This window comes from Periophthalmus magnuspinnatus, chromosome 8, assembly GCF_009829125.3.
Source record: "Periophthalmus magnuspinnatus isolate fPerMag1 chromosome 8, fPerMag1.2.pri, whole genome shotgun sequence".
Taxonomy (NCBI): Eukaryota; Metazoa; Chordata; class Actinopteri; order Gobiiformes; family Gobiidae; genus Periophthalmus; species Periophthalmus magnuspinnatus.
In genome coordinates, this window is record NC_047133.1 from 8,981,102 (window position 1) to 8,999,583 (window position 18,482).

At 37.8% G+C, this 18,482-nt stretch overlaps 1 protein-coding gene across 2 annotated transcripts; it reads left to right on the forward strand.

Moving 5' to 3' along the window:
* Positions 1–3,950: 3,950 nt before the first annotated feature.
* emc10 (ER membrane protein complex subunit 10) lies at positions 3,951–17,739 on the forward strand. 2 transcript variants are annotated; one of them, XM_033970920.2, is made up of 8 exons: positions 4,014–4,117; positions 4,254–4,320; positions 5,224–5,336; positions 6,218–6,328; positions 8,231–8,415; positions 14,507–14,600; positions 15,103–15,199; positions 16,721–16,823. In XM_033970920.2, the coding sequence occupies exons 1-7, from the start codon at positions 4,025–4,027 to the stop codon at positions 15,181–15,183; spliced, it is 744 nt and encodes a 247-aa protein (XP_033826811.1). In that variant the 5' UTR covers positions 4,014–4,024; the 3' UTR covers positions 15,184–15,199; positions 16,721–16,823. The 2 variants fall into 2 exon arrangements, with proteins under 2 accessions (XP_033826810.2, XP_033826811.1); XM_033970919.2 differs by lacking the exon at positions 15,103–15,199 and having other exon boundaries at positions 3,951–4,117; positions 16,721–17,739.
* The last annotated feature ends 743 nt before the right edge of the window (positions 17,740–18,482 follow it).

Below are 18,482 nucleotides of genomic sequence, written 5' to 3' on the forward strand. Positions count from 1 at the left end.
GACGCCAGTGGCGCAAACTGTTGTTGTGTCCTTAGGCAAGACACTTCACCCACATTGCCTAGTATGAATGTGGTGCGTGAGTGTTGGGGTGGTCCGAGCAGCCAATGGTGCAGATTGGCAGCCTTGTTTCTGTCAGTCTGCCCCAGGGGAACTGTAGCTACAATAGTATCTTATTACCACCGAGACTGGTGTGATTTGTCTTATTTTTTTCATATCTCAGGTGTCTCTATTTTTGACCAGTTTGAAACCCACCAACAGTAAAGAAGGGAATATAATGTTATTTCTCAAGCCAAAATACTGCTCTTAAAAATGACCATAACACAAAATGACACTGAGATGCATTAACAAAAGTCTCTCAGATCACTGACTATAAACACTATAACACTATAATTGGACCAAGTGCGTAATAATATTCTTAATCACATGCTCTTTTCACAGTTTTATTATTAACCTCCACCTCAACCCGGAGGTGTCCCAGTTCTTAATTTTGAAACCCTTATGTGAGAACACTGAGACGAATCCCTGACATTGAGAGGTTTGTGAGGTGTTTCGGATTTGGAGAGTGTCTGAATCAGAAATATTTGAGTGTGGATGATGGATAACCTCAGAATACAGCACATCAATCACCGCCTCTGTACGCTGGAGCTGGAGCTGGGGACTAGGGCTGGGGACTGTGGAGTTGGGGGATGGAGCTGGGGACTAGGGCTAGAGACTAGGGCTGGGGACTAGGGCTGGGGACTAGGGCTGGGGACTAGGGCTGGGGACTAGGGCTGGGGACTAGGGCTGGGGACTGGAGTTGGGGGCTGGAGCTGGGGGCTGTAGCTGGGGGCTGGAGCTGGGGGCTGGAGCTGGGGGCTGGAGCTGGGGGCTGGAGCTGGGGGCTGGGGATGGGGGCTGGGGATGGGATTGGAGCTGGGGCTGGGGACTGGAGCTGGGGGCTGGGGGCTGGGGATGGGATTGGAGCTGGGGCTGGGGACTGGAGCTGGGGGCTGGAGCTGGGGGCTGGAGCCGGAGCTAGGACTAGGGCTGGGGCTGAATTTTTTTTTTTCCCCAAATTGTGCAGCAGTTATCTGTATTTACCAAAATAAAAACAATCTACTACCCCACAAATGGTTCCTCCTTCATTATCCCAATCATTTTTTTGTTTGTCTTACCCTTGTGCGTCTTTGAGTTACTGTAAAAAACACTATTTAAAATCGCAGTATTACTTAAGCCTGTCAAGACAACAGTTTTTGAAGCACGACATTTTGGTGCAGAGACTTACTGCGATATATTGAAACTATTATAAAGCAAGATAATCCTAGGAAACCATTTTGAAATAGATAGTATCATTAAAAAGCCTGAGCTGCACTAAACAAATAGCAGAATGTACTAATAATTAGCCATAGAAGTCACTTATTCAACGTTTTACAGGTCAAATCTCATTCTATTAAAACAAAAATGCCCAAAATCTTCCCAATTTTGCAAGGAAATTGTACACACGATAAATATGGAGCCCGAAAATATCCTGTTCCATCTGTCATATGTCAGTATAGTAAATATCATGACATATAAATATAAAACTACATAAACAAACAGATGCACACCAGCACAAAAGCCCATAGACCCTGTTCCCCCGCTGTTTTCATATCACTGGTGATTGAGCGACGGCCCGAGCAGCAGCAGAGCCTGGTCATAGTAAATCACATTTGTTTTTATGGGAGCCACAGTAAGAACATGAGGACAGAGGGAGCGCTGCGGAGTTTAGCCTTTATGTGTCGGCAGTTAAAAGCATCATTAAGCCTTCACTACAACTGCCTCTCGTCACTGTGGACATGTTTCTGTACGGGTGAAGGATACTGACGAAACTAATAGGGCGTACACTGCAAAAAGGAATACATTAGATCAGTTAAATGACCTGTACTTGTTTTTTTCTTTCCATGTATTTGAGCTAAATGTGACTTGTCCTAGTAGATATATTATATAAGCAGCTCTTGAGGTCAAAATATGTCCACTGTGTGCTGTTTGCATCTAATTAGAAAGCATTTTACTGTCCAATAATCAGGAAGTGTATGGTTAGCATGCTAGTTGTTATATCATTACTGTCATCGCTCTGTTCCCTGAAAGGTGTGAAAGTAAACTCATCAATAATTAGGATGCTCGGAATGCAAAAGGTAAGTGAATTAGTTCTGTAAAAATCTGGTTCAGTGCCTTTAAAAATACAGGAATAAAAAGGTGCAATGTGTAACTTTTCTAGTGGATGGGTCATCATCTTGTTGTCTCCTTGAAGATGTTCCTTGGTGAGGCATTAAAGTTGTTAATTTCCATGAAGACGAACATGGGGCACACCAGGGCTGATGTGTGGAGTAAGTATTTTAGGCCTATAATTGCTAATAGATGCTTTTAATGCCATACTGTGGAATATTCCAGGCAAATCAATAACATCCCCAAAGAGACAAGCGGGGAGCAGACTGTTGTACACCTTTAAAGCTTACTTATCTTATGGAGTGGGGTTATACTTCATGATATTAATAGTCTGATCCTTTTTGGCAGTGTATTCCTATACATTTTGAGTGATCATCGTCTCCAGTGGTGGTGCATTGGATCCCTCTGCTGGCTACATTTGTCATTGCACCTCAAAACATCCACAACATTGATTTCTGATTAGACATAGACAGTACACGACAGCCAGCAGTGTTACCCACAGGTTTATACAGAGACTATGGTGATACAGCCAGCCATATCTGAATAATTTTATTTAATACAATGTTTGGAGTATAAATGGAGTACAGCATTGCCTCTACTAATCAAAAAGCAGCGACAGATTAAATAAATGTATCTCTGTGACAATACTACAAGTGTAAAGTATAATTTCTTTATCCACTTTTTGTTCAGGTTGTTTTTTAGACTCTGGGGGATAAAATTTGACTATGGAGGGCCCACCATTAATGGGACACACTGAGCCACTGGCAGAGTTATGGCTGCCAATTTACACCAACGTCCTGTCCAACCACCACCATCAGCCATAAACTACACATTTACAAGGATCAAGAGTAAAGACTCACCTTAGAAGTAAAAGTAGTGTTTGTAGACCTGTAAAAGTCTGAGATCCTCCATCAACTTCCAGCTCGGTTCTCCTGTAGTTGGCCCATAGTTGCTGCACTCTCACCAGAATTGGTCAAATGCAAAAGCCAAGTTTTCCCACTGGAACAAAAGAGCACCTCATTAGATTTATCATCCTGTAAAAGTGACCATAACTATCCTAAATATTTCATTAATAATTAGAAGTTAATTTAAAAGTTCACTACATAACATTTCTAGAGGAGAACACACCACCTGCTTGTCTCTATGGTGATGCTATTACTTGTCAATAAGAGTATCTGTGTATCCATTGTAGTTATTCGCTCTGAGGAGAGAGGCTCACTGTAAGAATTAATGTTTTCAAAGGCAGTTTGAGCAATACTGTACACACACCTGTAAATAAGAACATTAAATTAATTTAATGCCATGGAACATTCTAGGCAAAGCATAGTGGTGTACTGTACTGAAAAGTCATAAAGAATGCACTTGAGAATAATGCACAAAATCTGGAAGGTATTTTCAAAGGACCTAAATGGAAGTAAATAAATAAATAAATAGATCACACTGGAGCAGCAAAAGAAACAATATTAATGTGAACATGATAATGCTACCACTTAGCACGTGTCCTGTGACGTAACCTTACACGCTTTAACAATATTTACCGAGATGTGAAAGATCTTCTGTGTGAAATATACAAAGAGAAAAGTCTGCATCCCAGGCAACCGTGACACTGTAAAATATATTTCTGCACTAGGAGTTAAAAGTACTGGGTCTGAAATTCAATGAAGTGCGATTTTTTTTTTGACAAATGATAAATGTACCTGAGCGTATCCACCTCTGCGTCCAACATCACACATTCCAAAAAAAAGGGGGGAGGGAAAAACCTTACCGGAAGTGCGTTGCATTCTGGGAGCTGTAGTTCATGACGTCTTTTCCTGTGTGTTCCGGTGGTACTTCTGTCAAAATGGCTCGTTCAATATCCATTCATTTAGCTGTTTTATCTTCTGTATATTTCCTATTAATTGCAAGATTTGTAAATTGCAACAACGGCAGACGGGTAAGCTTAAATATGTCTCTACCTCAACTAGGAATAACATAGTAAAAGATAAATAAACACGTGAATGACCGGTGATTTGTTAGCATGTGTTAGCATTAGGCGCTAACAGCTAACACCAATCCCATTTACTTTGCAGATTGGAGACACTTTAGACGCTGAATTAAGTGGGTTTTCGGTCCCACTTGAACATTCATTTGAAGTCGGTGAGAATATGATTTTTACTTCATTTATTTATTGATTTTTAACTAACCACTTGTAAAGATTCTGCAATATCAACAAACATGAACAGCAACACCTAGCACAACATGAATTAAATTGAATTAATGGGAGAAATCCGTATTAACTGGAGAATAAACAGTTTATCTTAAAACTTGCAGAAAATTCAGAATTCACTCATGTTTTTAGTCTAATCCTAACTGTACGTAGCCTGCTCTACACTCTTCACTACACTGACCTTCATTCATTTTGTTGGTTCAGTGAGTAGTTAAATGTTCATTGTAAAAATAACTAGATTTGCACTCTTGCACATTTGGCTGTTTTTCAGAATTGTGAGTATTAAGTTTATGGTTGGATTGGCCTGTCACAATAAAATACATGACAGATGAAACAGTATTTTTTTGAGAGTCAGTATTTATAAAGGGGATTTTTCTTTGCAATAGTGTTTTTTTGTTTTGTTATTTTTGCAATATGATAAGATTTGAGCTATAGAAGGTTGAATAAATAACTTCTATGATTCATTATAGATGCCAACTAACTACTTAAGTGTTTCATTCTGCTATTTAGTTATTTCAGCTCATGTTTCTTTACATTGTACATTTAGAATTGTTTTTGGGTGGATAAATCTGCTTTGTAGTTTGGTTTCAATATTATCGTCTATTGTCTATATTTACTCAAGCAATATATCACACTTTAAAACTTGTTATTGTGACAGAACTTGCCCTGATCCAATAATTGCTTTAATCGTTGGAACATGTGACAAGTTGACAACAAACATAATTAAGGGGACCTATCAAAAGAGACAGTATATTTATTAAATCTCTAAAAGGGGAGAGCACTGTTTCATGTATTTTAAGTTTTAGAAATTTTAGTTAGTTCTCTTGTTTCAGATGATATAACAAACTTTCGTGTGCGAGGGTCTTTGATTTTAAAACCTGGACGAGAGCAGAGCGTCTCCCTTTCTCAAAACCAGCTTTCAGAGGAGGACAGAATCAAACTCAAGGTAAATAACTGTACTTATACATAATAGACAGTTGGTAGAACTTTCTGTCTTTTGTTGGTTTCCTTGGGCAAGAAATTTATCTACCTAATGTGTGCGGTGATTTGTAGGGCTGCTATGGTTAATAAGAATAATCATAAATAATTAACAATTAAAATAATGCCTGACTGTCGGCCTGGTTAGAGAGACCATAACAAGAATAAGGGGAGGACACACGGCAACGTTTAAGCCCTGTCTTGGGGCTTTTATTACTAAAATAATCAAGATATTACTGTGGTCAGTGTATGTGGATTGTGTTCTGTCAATGCGTGTGGTGCGAATGAGAATCAGTTTGGTAATGGCTGTAATGAAATGTCAATGTTGCAGTATAAGGGTGGGTGCAAGCAAGGTGGGTGCAGCGTGGCGCAAGGATGGAGGAGGAGCAGAGAGAGTGAGGGCGGTGGTCAAAACCAGCTTTTAAACTTCTCAGGAGCTCACTGGCCCCTCGTGACTCCTGCCACTGCACCTCAAGGAAAAAAAAAAACACAGGTGGTGAGGATAAGGTCACATACAACACAGGACCCTTTCGTTGACCATTTTTATTAATTGTTATCTGGACTGCATAGACTCCAAAGAACAGGGCCGAAAGTATTTTTATAACTAAATTATGAAATCTCAATGACTGGTACATCAATATTATTATCTTTATCTGGATGAAATTGTATTTAAAAACATTAATGTACAATAATTAAATATTAAAAATAATAAATATGATTTGTCTTTATCCCGTATTCTCTACTTTAAAGCACATTGAGCTGCTGTTTTGTATGAAATGTGCTCTAAGTTAAGATGCCTTTCTTTGCCTTACCTTTTAACTAACATGTTATATTTTTCCTCTTCCCCAGGAGGTGGCAGCAGTGGATGGTCTGTATAAGATCCGAGTGCCTCGTGTTTCACTGCAGTCTGATAGAACAGAGCGGCAGATGGAGGGGCACCTCACAGCCTTTGTCAGAGCTGTAAGAGTCTCCATTGTATTTATTCAATTATCATATTATAGCTTTAGTTGTTGGTATTTTCTAAATCCTACAAGTCCAGAGTGGTACGTAATTTTATTAAAAAAAAAAAAAAAGCATAACTAATGATAAACTTCCCAACACATTTCCAGCACCTCAATTTATTAAGAAAATATATTTTAGAAATATAGAATTGTAGTTATATAATAATGTTATTATACTTTTAATTGGGTAACAAGGATATTAGGAACGCTGACAACTTTTTTTTTTTTTTTTACCATTCAAGTGATTTCCTAAAAGACAGAGAAACAGAGAGTTCTTATTTCTTCCTGACATACTGAAAAAGTTACAGATGTACTGTAGCTGCATTTCCATCACCTTGTTTTAGTGAACATTTTTAAGATTTGCATGAGTAACGGAATGTGGAAACATTAAATATTGCATTTGGAACCCTCAGGTCAAATAAAAGCTAATTCACTCAGTTCAGGTGGATTTTGATGTAAGCACATAACAGTTAAAACACAAGGTGGAAAAGCGTTTAGCTGCACAAACCCGCTTAGCAAATATAAAAACCCATGTGATCTTTGGACTACATACCTGCATTGGACCAGAGGCGTTGAATAAAGTCAAAATAATCCCGTCATGCTGGTTGTTATTGGCCCAAAGTTCTACAGAGAAGCACAGCTAAACAAACTTTGTTACACCACTCAATTTTTTTAAATTTTAACTAAAAATATCAAACAACGTTGACTAACTTATGTCTTGCCTGGAGATACATTAGTGCTGTCTAAGCTACCAGTAAGTAACCTGTTGGAAAGTTTATACTCTGGCGTTTTGGATGAGTAGGGGGAATTCAAATGCCGTTCTTTTTCATCTTCAGGGCAGTAGTTTGTCAAAGACTGAGGCAGCAGGCTTTAGCTGTGTGGCAAAACATATCTACAGCATTATTACAGTTTAAAGAACCTTCTAATTTTTAGACACAACACAATGTGTACAGCAAACAGCTAAATAGCAGAGAAAGTGGTTCTCTGGCCAAACCAAAGTGAGGATTACAAAGGGCACGCTCGCAGTTATGCTCTCGAACACTTGGATGGAAATGGGGATAAAGTTGCATTTGTTATCCGCTTTTCTGATGCAAATGTATGCATTTTATATGTGTGGAAACACACCGCCTGTTGTTGCTCTTTAAAGGTGCAGTATGTAACTATTTTTGTTGAGGATTCAACACACTGGTCTCCATGGAGACATACTGCTCTGAATGAAGATCTTTTACTCCAGTTAGACTTTAATCTGAGATTTATTAACACAATCTGACCATAAAGAACTGACTGTTTTGTGTGCTTTAACATGTCCCTCTCAAATATATTACAGTCACAAGCAGTGACAGTTTTTCAGTTTTTCATTCTCACCTTTTTGTTGTTCAAACACATAAACAGGTGTGTGACTCATATTGATCACAAGCTCCTGAAAATGTGTTTACATTTATTTATTTATTTTTTCTTGAGTTTTCAGACTTTTTGGTTGTCATTGCTAATGTCTGCATTTTGTCACCATGGTGAACATTCTGCCATAGGCATACAGGCAGAACACCCCCAGCGTGAATGTCACTTCACAGTATCAATTGCACGGCCTGGAATGTTTCACTGTGTGGAATTAAATGTATCTATCCTGCATTTATTCAATTACAGGTGTCTAAATCGTTACAAAACTACCTTGAAAAACATGTATCCTTACTGTGAGTGGGGTTGCCTCTCCACAGATCTGACTTTATAAATTGGCCTGGTGACATCCCCTGTTTGTCTCCATTTAAGTATTTAAGTTAATGCCATACTGTAGAACATTCCTGTCAAAACAATACCATCTTCTTGTTGACAGTATTTAGACCATCTCCTTTCCTCTGTTCAGTGTGCGATGGTAGAGTCCCACCTTAGCGATGTCCTGACGCTGCACACGGATGTATCGGGCGTCCTGATTGGAGTTTCCATAGTGACGGTTCCTGGCGCGTGCAAAGGGACAGAAGTGGAGGACGAGGTTGATCTGGAGATTTTCAACACCACCCTGACTGTCATGGCCCCTCTCAGCGCTCCCGGGTAAGTGAGGTTTAAGGTCTTATCTGCATTGTAGGGCTGAACGTTTGGGGTTAAATATGTAATTGGGATTTTTCTGACCAACACTAGACAGAATTCAAGTTCACAATTTAAATGCGTCCATGAGAATTGACAAAAAGACTGAAATATGAACTGACCAACTTAGAACAAGAATCACATTTCATAACAGGTTTGTATAGATTTAAACTACAGGATTAACAGTTTTTGCCATTTGTGGTGGAAGTTATGGCACTTAGAATTGAAGCTTTTGTGATTTGCTAATTCAAGTTGAGATTTTGAAATTTCGATTTGATTGCGATTAATCTTGTTGCCCTATTGTATTGGTGTTAGGAACATGTGGTCATTCTATTTCAGTTGCACTCATTTAGGCCCCTATCCCTCGTCCTACTTCTTCACTGGTGACATGTGAATAAGATTTAGAAAACATGATGATTGTTAGGTACTTTTTTGGGTGTTTTGGCATTCAGGGATGTAATATGTTGGCATCATAGACTGTATAAAGAAGTGGACTAAGGGAGTGTGACGTCACCCATGGCATTCGACTCCAGTCAAATAAAGCTCATCGAGGTTAGCGGTGACAGGGATGAATTTGGAGCCAAGTTGCGAGTATCATAGCAACCAAAGAGCCAATCCGGAGCAGGCGCTTAGCAACGCTGTCGATGAAATCTATTGCTAATTAGACAGTTAGTTAGACAGTATGAGTTTATGTTTCCTAAGTCTGTCCCTCCATCTCCTCCTGGTCACCCTAATTGGGGAAGTAATACTATCAAGTAAGGATTAGTGTCAATATAAAATGTTAATCTGAAATGTGCATAAAGATGCACCACTACTGTTAGCAAAAAATGCATATAGAGTTTTAATTTTAAAGGGCCCATGTTAGGAAATGTTTTAAATATATACATTTTTATTTTCCAAACTCTCCTTATGTACTAGCTAGATCGTACCCGCACCACAGTTTTGGAGCCACTGTATTTGAAAATTCAATGAATTGTTGGTTTAAAAAAAATTATTCAAACTTACTCAGTATCGGGAGGATCAGGCGTTACTTCGTTACTACCTGAAGGACTTAGAGAATCCCTTAGGCTCTCTACAGACCAACTAAATAAGGAGTCGTATCTGTCTATCTCAGTAGACCTGGAAATAAAGGAACGATGTACTTAAAAGTGCATATGACAGGTTAGACTAAAATGTAATTATGTCAACTATGTGTTAGTGAAATTAGAGTTTACTGAAAGTCTTGCCTTGTCATTTCTAGTTTTTCAATTTAGGTTATGTTAATATGATAATGATGATGATGATATTATTATTATTATTATTATTATTATTAATGATGATGTTATTTATTATTTTATTATATCATTTTACTTCCTGGGTGGACACAGGCAGCAGATGTGACATTTGTGAGGTAAAAACCTGCCTGGCAACTATAATTTTAACAAGGGCCAAAACTTGTCTAAATTACACAGTAGTTATGATTAGAAAATTTTTTTTTTATTGAAAACGTCCCTGCATTTTGGATGGAATTTTGCATATTGATTACATAGATTTATTTTATTTTGGAACTCACAGCTACTTCCTGTAGTTTTTTTCCAAACCAAGTAAAAATTTGAAAAGGAGCAAAACTCATCATATGCACTTTAAAGGTTTTTCTGATCAATGTTATAATGTTCAACATCACAAAGTTGAGTTGTGTTTTGTTTTATTCACACATGTTTAACACACAAACCCTGCATATTTAGACTGAGCTTCTCTCAAACTGAAAAAACCCTGTTCCCCCTTGTGATGTCATGCCCTAATGCAGGAAGTGCTCCACTGTGTTTTTAAAGTCCATACACCTTCACTAGTCATTTGGATGATTTCAGCCCTGGAATTGCCAATCTTTACTGAACAAAAGGTAAAAGTTAGCCGTTAACCTGAAAACTAGATGTAGATGTAGACAGATTAAAAATAAAGTGTTACTCAAACATGTGAATAAAACAAAACACAACTTCAGGTCTGTTTTTGAGGACGTAACAACATTATAACATGTCCTAAACCTCCCAAGAGTCAATTTTCCATAATATAGTATCTTTTAAAAATTGAATATACTGCACATATTATTCAATCATTCAAAATTAACTCACGCTGCACACAACTGTCTTGATGAGGACACGTCTTTTGGCTCCTTAGACTGGCCTTGAGAAGAGGACTTGGGATTTTGTTGCTGCTCAAAAAGGCGATATAAACATTTATGGCTAGGATTATGTCACCATTTCAAAATCAATATCTTAATTTGAAAAGATTTCCTAACTTAAAAAAAACGTTCCTAAACTTCTATCACTTCAAACGACCAATCACAGCAAATCGTCCCTCCCAACCCTACATTCTATTATTTTAATATTAATTAGTGATATTATGCCATCATCAATGTTATCTCTAAGGTTTTTTAAATGAATAAATATTTTAAAATCAGGCAGTGGACAGGGAGCTGTGGGTGGATGTCACTGACGACATGTAAACCCTACACAAATAAAATTAATACTTCACCAGAGGACACTGTTGCGTTTAGAAACAGATGTTTGTCTCAATGCTAATGCTAAAGCTAATTTTGAGGCTTGATAAATGTTAAAACAATACCACAAACTGAAGTATTCTACATTTTAAAACAATTGTGTAGTCTTTAATTAATTTGAATTTGAATAGTTTATTTTATATTTTACGCATTTATACAAATTTTGACACACCTTATCCTTGTATGTTCCTGCTTTGTCACTGGAGCTGTCTGTTCCTGTGTTATTGTTGTTAAATGATGGTAGTACTTTGTCTTCTGTCGTCCTCTTTCTTGTCAGACGTTTCTTGACAGATGTATGATTTCTCAGTGGAGGAAGGCAGGCCATGTATCCAGGGATGTCCGAGTCTTCTGACACTAGGGGGATTAATAAATGTGTGTGTGTGTGTGTGTGTATATATATATATATATATATATATGTATATATATGTGTGTATATGTGTATATGTGTATATATATATATATATATATATATATATATATATATATATATATATATATATATATATATATATATATATATATATATAAAATCTGGGAATATCCCGATAACAAAATTCCAACAATGTCAATCAAATCCATGGTTTTCAGGATGATGAGAAATTAGGAGCTTTGCCATAGCAATCAACAATTTAAAACTAACATTTCAAGTTGGGCAAATGTCCTCAAAATGTTGACACTGAAACCCATGAATAGAAATGTGCTATGTCTTTAAAAGGTCTGTAGGACAGCATTTTATTGTCCAATAATCAGGAAGTGGGCATTAGCATGTTAGTTGTTGTTAGCCATACTGTGACGGCAAAACTCCGCTCTGGTCTATGTAAATTGTGAAGAGCTTTTATAAACTCATCGTGGTGAATACTTAGGATCCTCGGAATGCATAATGTAAATGAGGAATCACTTTGGACCACTGCAGTCCGTTTAAAATGAACTTTTTCATATTGAAATGACAAAAGTGCACAAATATGACTTTATTCCCCTAATATTTAAATTAATTGTTAATTGCTATGGTAACATGCCCCTACTTTTTCTGCATTCTAAACTCTTTGGATACTTGATATTCAAATGTAGCATATCTTCATAATAAAAGTCACCATATTATCAATATCTGGACAACCTGCCTACCTTCATGTGACTCTGTCTCAGACTCGTCGAGACCAGTTGGTATATTAGTGTACATTTTTTCAAGGCAGTGTTCGGTCTTCTCTTCTTCTGTCGTGAATTGGTCAGTCTGGTCCCCAGATGGGCCCTCTTTGAAACACTGGATGGACTGAATTGGCTTGGCGATGTTGTTTTCACAGGTATCTAGACTCCAAGTGACCAAGTCGTTGGCCAGTTCTTTAGTTTGCTACAGAAAGACAGAGATATGAATGTGAACTGTGGTCTACAGACTTTAGAGCTCCATTCACACATACAGCCTGACCTGGGAATTTACCCACATTTTCCCAGAACAGGGTTCACTGTGAACAAATCTAAAACTAATTTCCCTACATTTTAAATCTGGCAAGTTCCCCAATAAATTACCAGGAATATGCAGGGATGACATGTGTGAATAAAGCCAGAAAACTGCCAGGACCATTGCTTGGTTTCCTGGTTACGTTACATGGTTAAGTTCCATTCTCATTCAGATGCAGAAGTGCATTGCTATGTAAGCGACTTTTGTTATTTCGTACCTAGCAATTTCCTGGGATTTATGTGTGGATGGGGCTTAATATCTCAGAGGATTACAAGTATCATATTAAAACACAAACATGAAAAAAAACTAAAATGAAAGTTCCTAAAAGAGGAATCTGTTCACCACCACTTCATATATTATTGTCCATAAACAAATGAAGTAATTCTGCGGTGTAACCAGTCTGGCTGCAGCAGTGGTCACAAAGCCTTGACATTAAAATGATTTAAAATGTGATTATATCTTTAATTATAGCAGTTTAGTTTGAATCTTTTTTTTAAGAAGCAGCTTGACTTACATATTAAAGTTTGGAGACGGCAAGAGACGAACTACCCCTCCTCTCCTGCTGGCAAACTCATCAAATCACACAACCATTTTAACAGTAATAATTTACTCACAGTTGTTGTTGTTGTTGTTGTGGTGACCTCCATCTTGTCTCCTTGTCTCTGTTTTCTTCTTCGAGCTCAAAGTTGAATTATTTAATGCAAACACAAACACAAATCTGGTGTTTGAAAATAAACAAAATCTGTTCTCTTTTTTTCCCTTGTCTCAAAAGAATATTTAAGAATGGACTTGTTTGAATCATAATACTGAGCAATGTTCCATTTCACAACTCATGGAAAAGCACTCACTGGAAGAACCATCCATCTTGGAATTCCATCTCGGAAACTCAGAACACCAAGCTTGTTCCAAGTTAGAAAGTCCAGTTGCTGGATTTCAGATAACATCACAACATTCTTTAGGCCAATTATATTTAACACAGATGAGGGCAGATAAAATGAATATTGCTAAAATGCAGATTTGTGTTGTTCTTGGGTCCAGTCACTAATAGAAAGGATCAGGTTCAATATTTGTCTTGAAATATCCAAAAGGTAAATTCACAAAGTACAATGTAATTTATAGGAAAAACTGGCTCTCGCCCCCTGTTTGTGAGTATGACGACATCACAGTCTACAATGTTAAAACTACTATTATTGCTGTGCCCTGCGTTTGGATAAACTTTGAAATCCGACCACTACAATATTTGATCGCACTCGTGTTGTTTTGCCTTTAGTTGCTCCGTTCTGTCCTGTGAACCTCTACAGTTACAGCTAGTGACAATAAAAGCAAAAATTCTCCCTGGTGATTTGTTTATTTTTCCAAGTTAATAAATGAACTTAAATTGGTCATGATTTTTGACAGGTTTGAGCACTTCCCCTAGCTGTTATTCCTAGTTTTATGCATAGACTGTATAAAGAAGTGGACTGAGTGAGTGTGACGTCACCCACAGCGTTCGGCTCCAGTCAAATGAAGCTCATCAAGGTTAGCGGTTAGAGGCACGAATATAGGGCCGTGTTCCAACTCTGAGTATCATAGCAACCAAAGAGCTAATCCAGAGTGAGGCTGTTGAAGGTAATGCCCATTTTCCACCCGCACCGCTGGTTTAGCAGGGAGCTTGGACTTAGCAACGTTGTCAATCAAGCCAGTTGCTAACACTAGCGGGAGCGATCTCAGGGAAAGAAGGCGTCTGATTTGTCTGTTATTAATGTTCATATCTTGCTTTACAGACAAAATGGCAAAATAAAAACACCAGAGCAGGTTAATACAAACATTTTAAGACCAGAGAGAGGGGTGACAATTTCACTGTGTGAAGTGAATTAAGAGCGATGAAGCTGGAAGTGCGCCCATGGTAGGATCCCGATGTGACCACTGGAACACATGCACAAACAGAACGTTTGTCAGAGTTCCTCCGAGGACGAGTGGAACACAGCAAAAGCTCATGTTGGAATAGCTGTTTTATTAGTATCAATTAAATGGCCCTAATTTAGAGCAACTGTAACATCAACTAAATTATTTCATTTTTTTTTGTACAGGCCAGAAACTGCGCTCTTCCTGGAACGCTTGGAGCAAGAAACTGAGAAGAAAGGCAAGAATCCTCAGGAGCAGAAATCTTTCTTTGCCAAATATGTGAGTAATTACATAGTGTCTATATGAGTTATTGAGTCGTTTAAGACTGGAGCCATCCCTCTAAACCTGAAGCCCCACGTCATGCGTTCTGCCTTTCGTGTTTGTTTTGTCTGTGCTGTGCAGTGAAGTCCAATATGGTTGAACAATTTATTACAGCCACAATTTTTGTGGCTTTTCTGGTGGCGGGTCACCCACTGGAAATTTCAACTCCAAAGTCTGAACTCTGCCCCAAACCATATGCTTTTATAGTCTGAGGATTGGCTGTGGATTTCAACATTCAGCTGATTATTGAAATGACTGAAACCAAAATAAAAATTTTGATTGATTGCACAGTACTACTTTCCCATAATCCTCTAGCCCCAAGTACAAATGACAGTACGGTGCAGGTATAGTCCTGTCTGAATGTCTTTCACGGTTTGACATCTGCTGTGATTTGTTCATGGACCTGTCTGACTTTTGTATGGTGAGTTCACTGCCCTAACTGCTCTGTGCTGTGTTCCAGTGGTATTTGATTCTCGGAGGCGCCATCTTCCTCATGCTTACCAATTCCGCACAGCCCCCACCAGGGGGAGCCAGAGAGTAGAGCTGATCCCACTGAAGTACAGTCTCTTATGTGGCTTTCCCTGTCCTTGCTTCTCACTATTTAACAATCATTTAAAGGTCCTATATTGCGCAAAATTGACTCTTTAAGCCATATTAGAATGTTGTTATCTCCTCAATAATAACCCAGAGTTGTTTTGTTTCATTCACACAGTAATTCTGATTTATTAATCTGTCTTCACCTCCAAAACTCAAAATGTGCTGTTCCACCAGTAGTTTTCAAAGTAACAACTATATTTACCTTTAGTTCAGTAGAGATTGGGGCTGAAATAATCCAAAGATTCTAGTCCAGGTGTACAGTTTAAAGTGCCTTTGACAGGTTAGACTGCTCATTTTACCAAAACACACACACGATTACTACTTTTTCAGAGTTCTGACCAGAGTTTTGACTATAATTATTACCTAGCAACCATGCTGTACACTGAGCCAAAACTCTTCTAAACGTGAATGAAACAAAACACAACTCCAGGTCTGTTTGTGATGAGGAAACGTTATCACATAGATCTGAAAATGGCGTAATATGGACCCTTTAAGTACTGACTTTAGTTAAAGGTTTATTATGTAACTTCTGGTGAGGTGTCCGCCAATTCCTTGTCTGCATGAAGATGCTATTCCTACCCTGAACTGTTCCATATGTTTTATCGCCTCTACACAGATCTGACCTGTAACTTGGCCTGGTCATGTCACTCGTTTGTCTGGACAATGACAGTTGTAATCCCAATCTGTGGAACATTATAGGCAAAGCATTACAATCCCCATGGAAACGAGTAGCTGTGCTGTCAAACCTTCCACCAGAAAGTTCCATAGTGCACCTTTAAAGAAGTTTAGCCAACTTAAATCAAGATTAAAACCTTTATAAAATCTTACTATTCAGTAGATTTTAACTAACAATAATGAACATGGGTAAATAGTTTAAAGTTGTGTTTTTCGAATGCTCCAAACTTTAAACAAAACAATGACTCTCTTCTTTTCTTTTGGCACTAATCTTTTCATTCATATTTTGCTTTCCTTTTGGACAGTACTACTTTTCAGACTCAAATGGTTTATATTAATATATAAAAATAAAAAGACCAATAAAAAGATTTGAAATGATCATTTGTATATCCATGTTTGTAGAATAAAAAGATAAAAATCCTTTACAATAAAACACATCAAAACACCAAAAGAGAAAAAAAAAAATTACAAGATTTGAGGTAATATTTAAAAATTTTGGGTATGGTGTATTAGGTTAAGTGCACTGTACCAGAGGGTAGCCGGTTCAGATCTCACCTGAGCAGGAAACCTCACTCCCGTGGTCTACTCCAGCCACAGTATGGAGGACGGAAGGGCATCTGGCTTGCAAAATCTGCCAAACTGACTTGAAACTGAAAAATTACATATCGTTTTTGAGCCTGGAATTTTCTCTTCTTTCTCGGTTTCAGAAAACTAATCGGGGGATGACCAATGACGACTAAACCTAAAGTAAACTCAAAACAACAAAAAAACATTAAATTCACAATGATTTTTTTTTTTTTTTGTAGTGGATGTACATCGTGCCGCTCGTTCTCTTCCTGATGATGTCAGGAGCTCAGGACCAATCAGGAGGCGGCGCTGGAGGTGGAGCAGCCAATGGGGGAGGCCGATGAAACGCTGCAAGAACGGAAAAATGGGGAGTCTGTGTTTGTATAAATGACTTGAAGTGAGAACATGGAATTTCTTGATAGTTTTGGCACAATTACATCTGTTGACTTTATACACCCAAAATACTCCTTTCCATATATTTCCCAATCTTAAAGGAAGTTTATGTTGTCTGTTCTTTCTGTTTAAAAGAAGAAAAATACGACAATCCCAACTGTAGGTGCGGGGTTTTAGGTAGTGACCAATCAGATCAGAGAGTCTTTTTAGGTTTAAAACAGCTGGATTTCAGCATTAAAACTGGCAACTCAAATGAGACTTATGTGAGGCTCAATCTGCTTTCTGATTTTTTTGTTTAAAGCCAGACAGACATACAAGTTAAACATTTTAAAGACAAGATTGTAGGTCCAAGACATAGTAACAACAAGACATACTGATTGAAATAACAAGACAAGACATAATGGGACAGCTTGTAGACAAGATGAGAAAAAATCTAAAACAGTCACTTGTGGTTTATTTTTGTGTGTGCGCGCGTGTGTGTAGTTAAACATGTTGAAGTTAAAGAGAAAAGAGAAAGGGCGTCCAATGTTTTTCCAATAAATCATTACATTGTTATTGGTAAACGTTACATTTGATTTGAACAGGTTTACCTAATATTGGGGAACATAAATAGGTCGTGTTCATGAAATTTGAACTACAAAGTCTACATACCCTCACTTTAAGATCAACTGAAGACTTGCCAAAATTATTTGAATTGAATTTGATTGGGTAATTTCAACAAACATAGATGCTCCCTGTTGTGGATGTTTTCATGTGATCTGCTGTACATAATGCTATCTGTGAATGGAGTCTATAGAACAAGGCAAGTGTCATGCCTCAAATGACTGTTTTAATACAACTAATAAAATATTTATTACAATCTGATTATTCCTACTGTGTTTCCCACTCTTTGTATGCAATTAGCTTTTTACACTTTAACGCTAATGTGTAATGTGGAGATTTTAAGAGACAAATTAGTGAGAGTACATATTTTGTGTTACAATATTAAAGTCACTGTACCAGATTTTTTAAAAACAGCCATTTCATTTTAAACTGTTTGCAGTGGTCTGAGGTTATTTCTCACTTACCTTATGCATTCCAAGCAGGGGAGTAGACGGGAAGAGAAAAGGGGTCTGTTGTCCCAGGCCCCAGGGGAGAACAGGTTTATTTGTATAGCACAATTCATACACAAGGTAATTCAAAGTGCTTTACAGAATGTTGTTACTGCAACTTCCAGTAATGTCAGAAAAATACCTTTGCCTTGTTCTACATAAAGTGTGGTTGTACATGTGCATCTTTTCTTTGTAAATCTCATAATGAACCTGGAGCTTTGACTTTGCGCCATTCCTGCTTGGCCCTCCGGCACTCCCTTTTCTGTGCCCTGACTCAGTCATCATTCCTCCATGGTGCTTTCTTCTTATCTTTAACCATTTTAACCTTCATTGGGGCAATGGTGTCCAGAACATTCAAAACACTCGAAGTTACAGAGTTCAACAAATCAACATTAGAACATGAGGCATTTTTAAAGTGTATCATTTACAGGAACAGTGCACCTGTTTTATCATTTATGTGTCTCCTTCGAACAACTACAGGACCAGCTGCTGGTTTGGGAATAACAGACACGTCAAA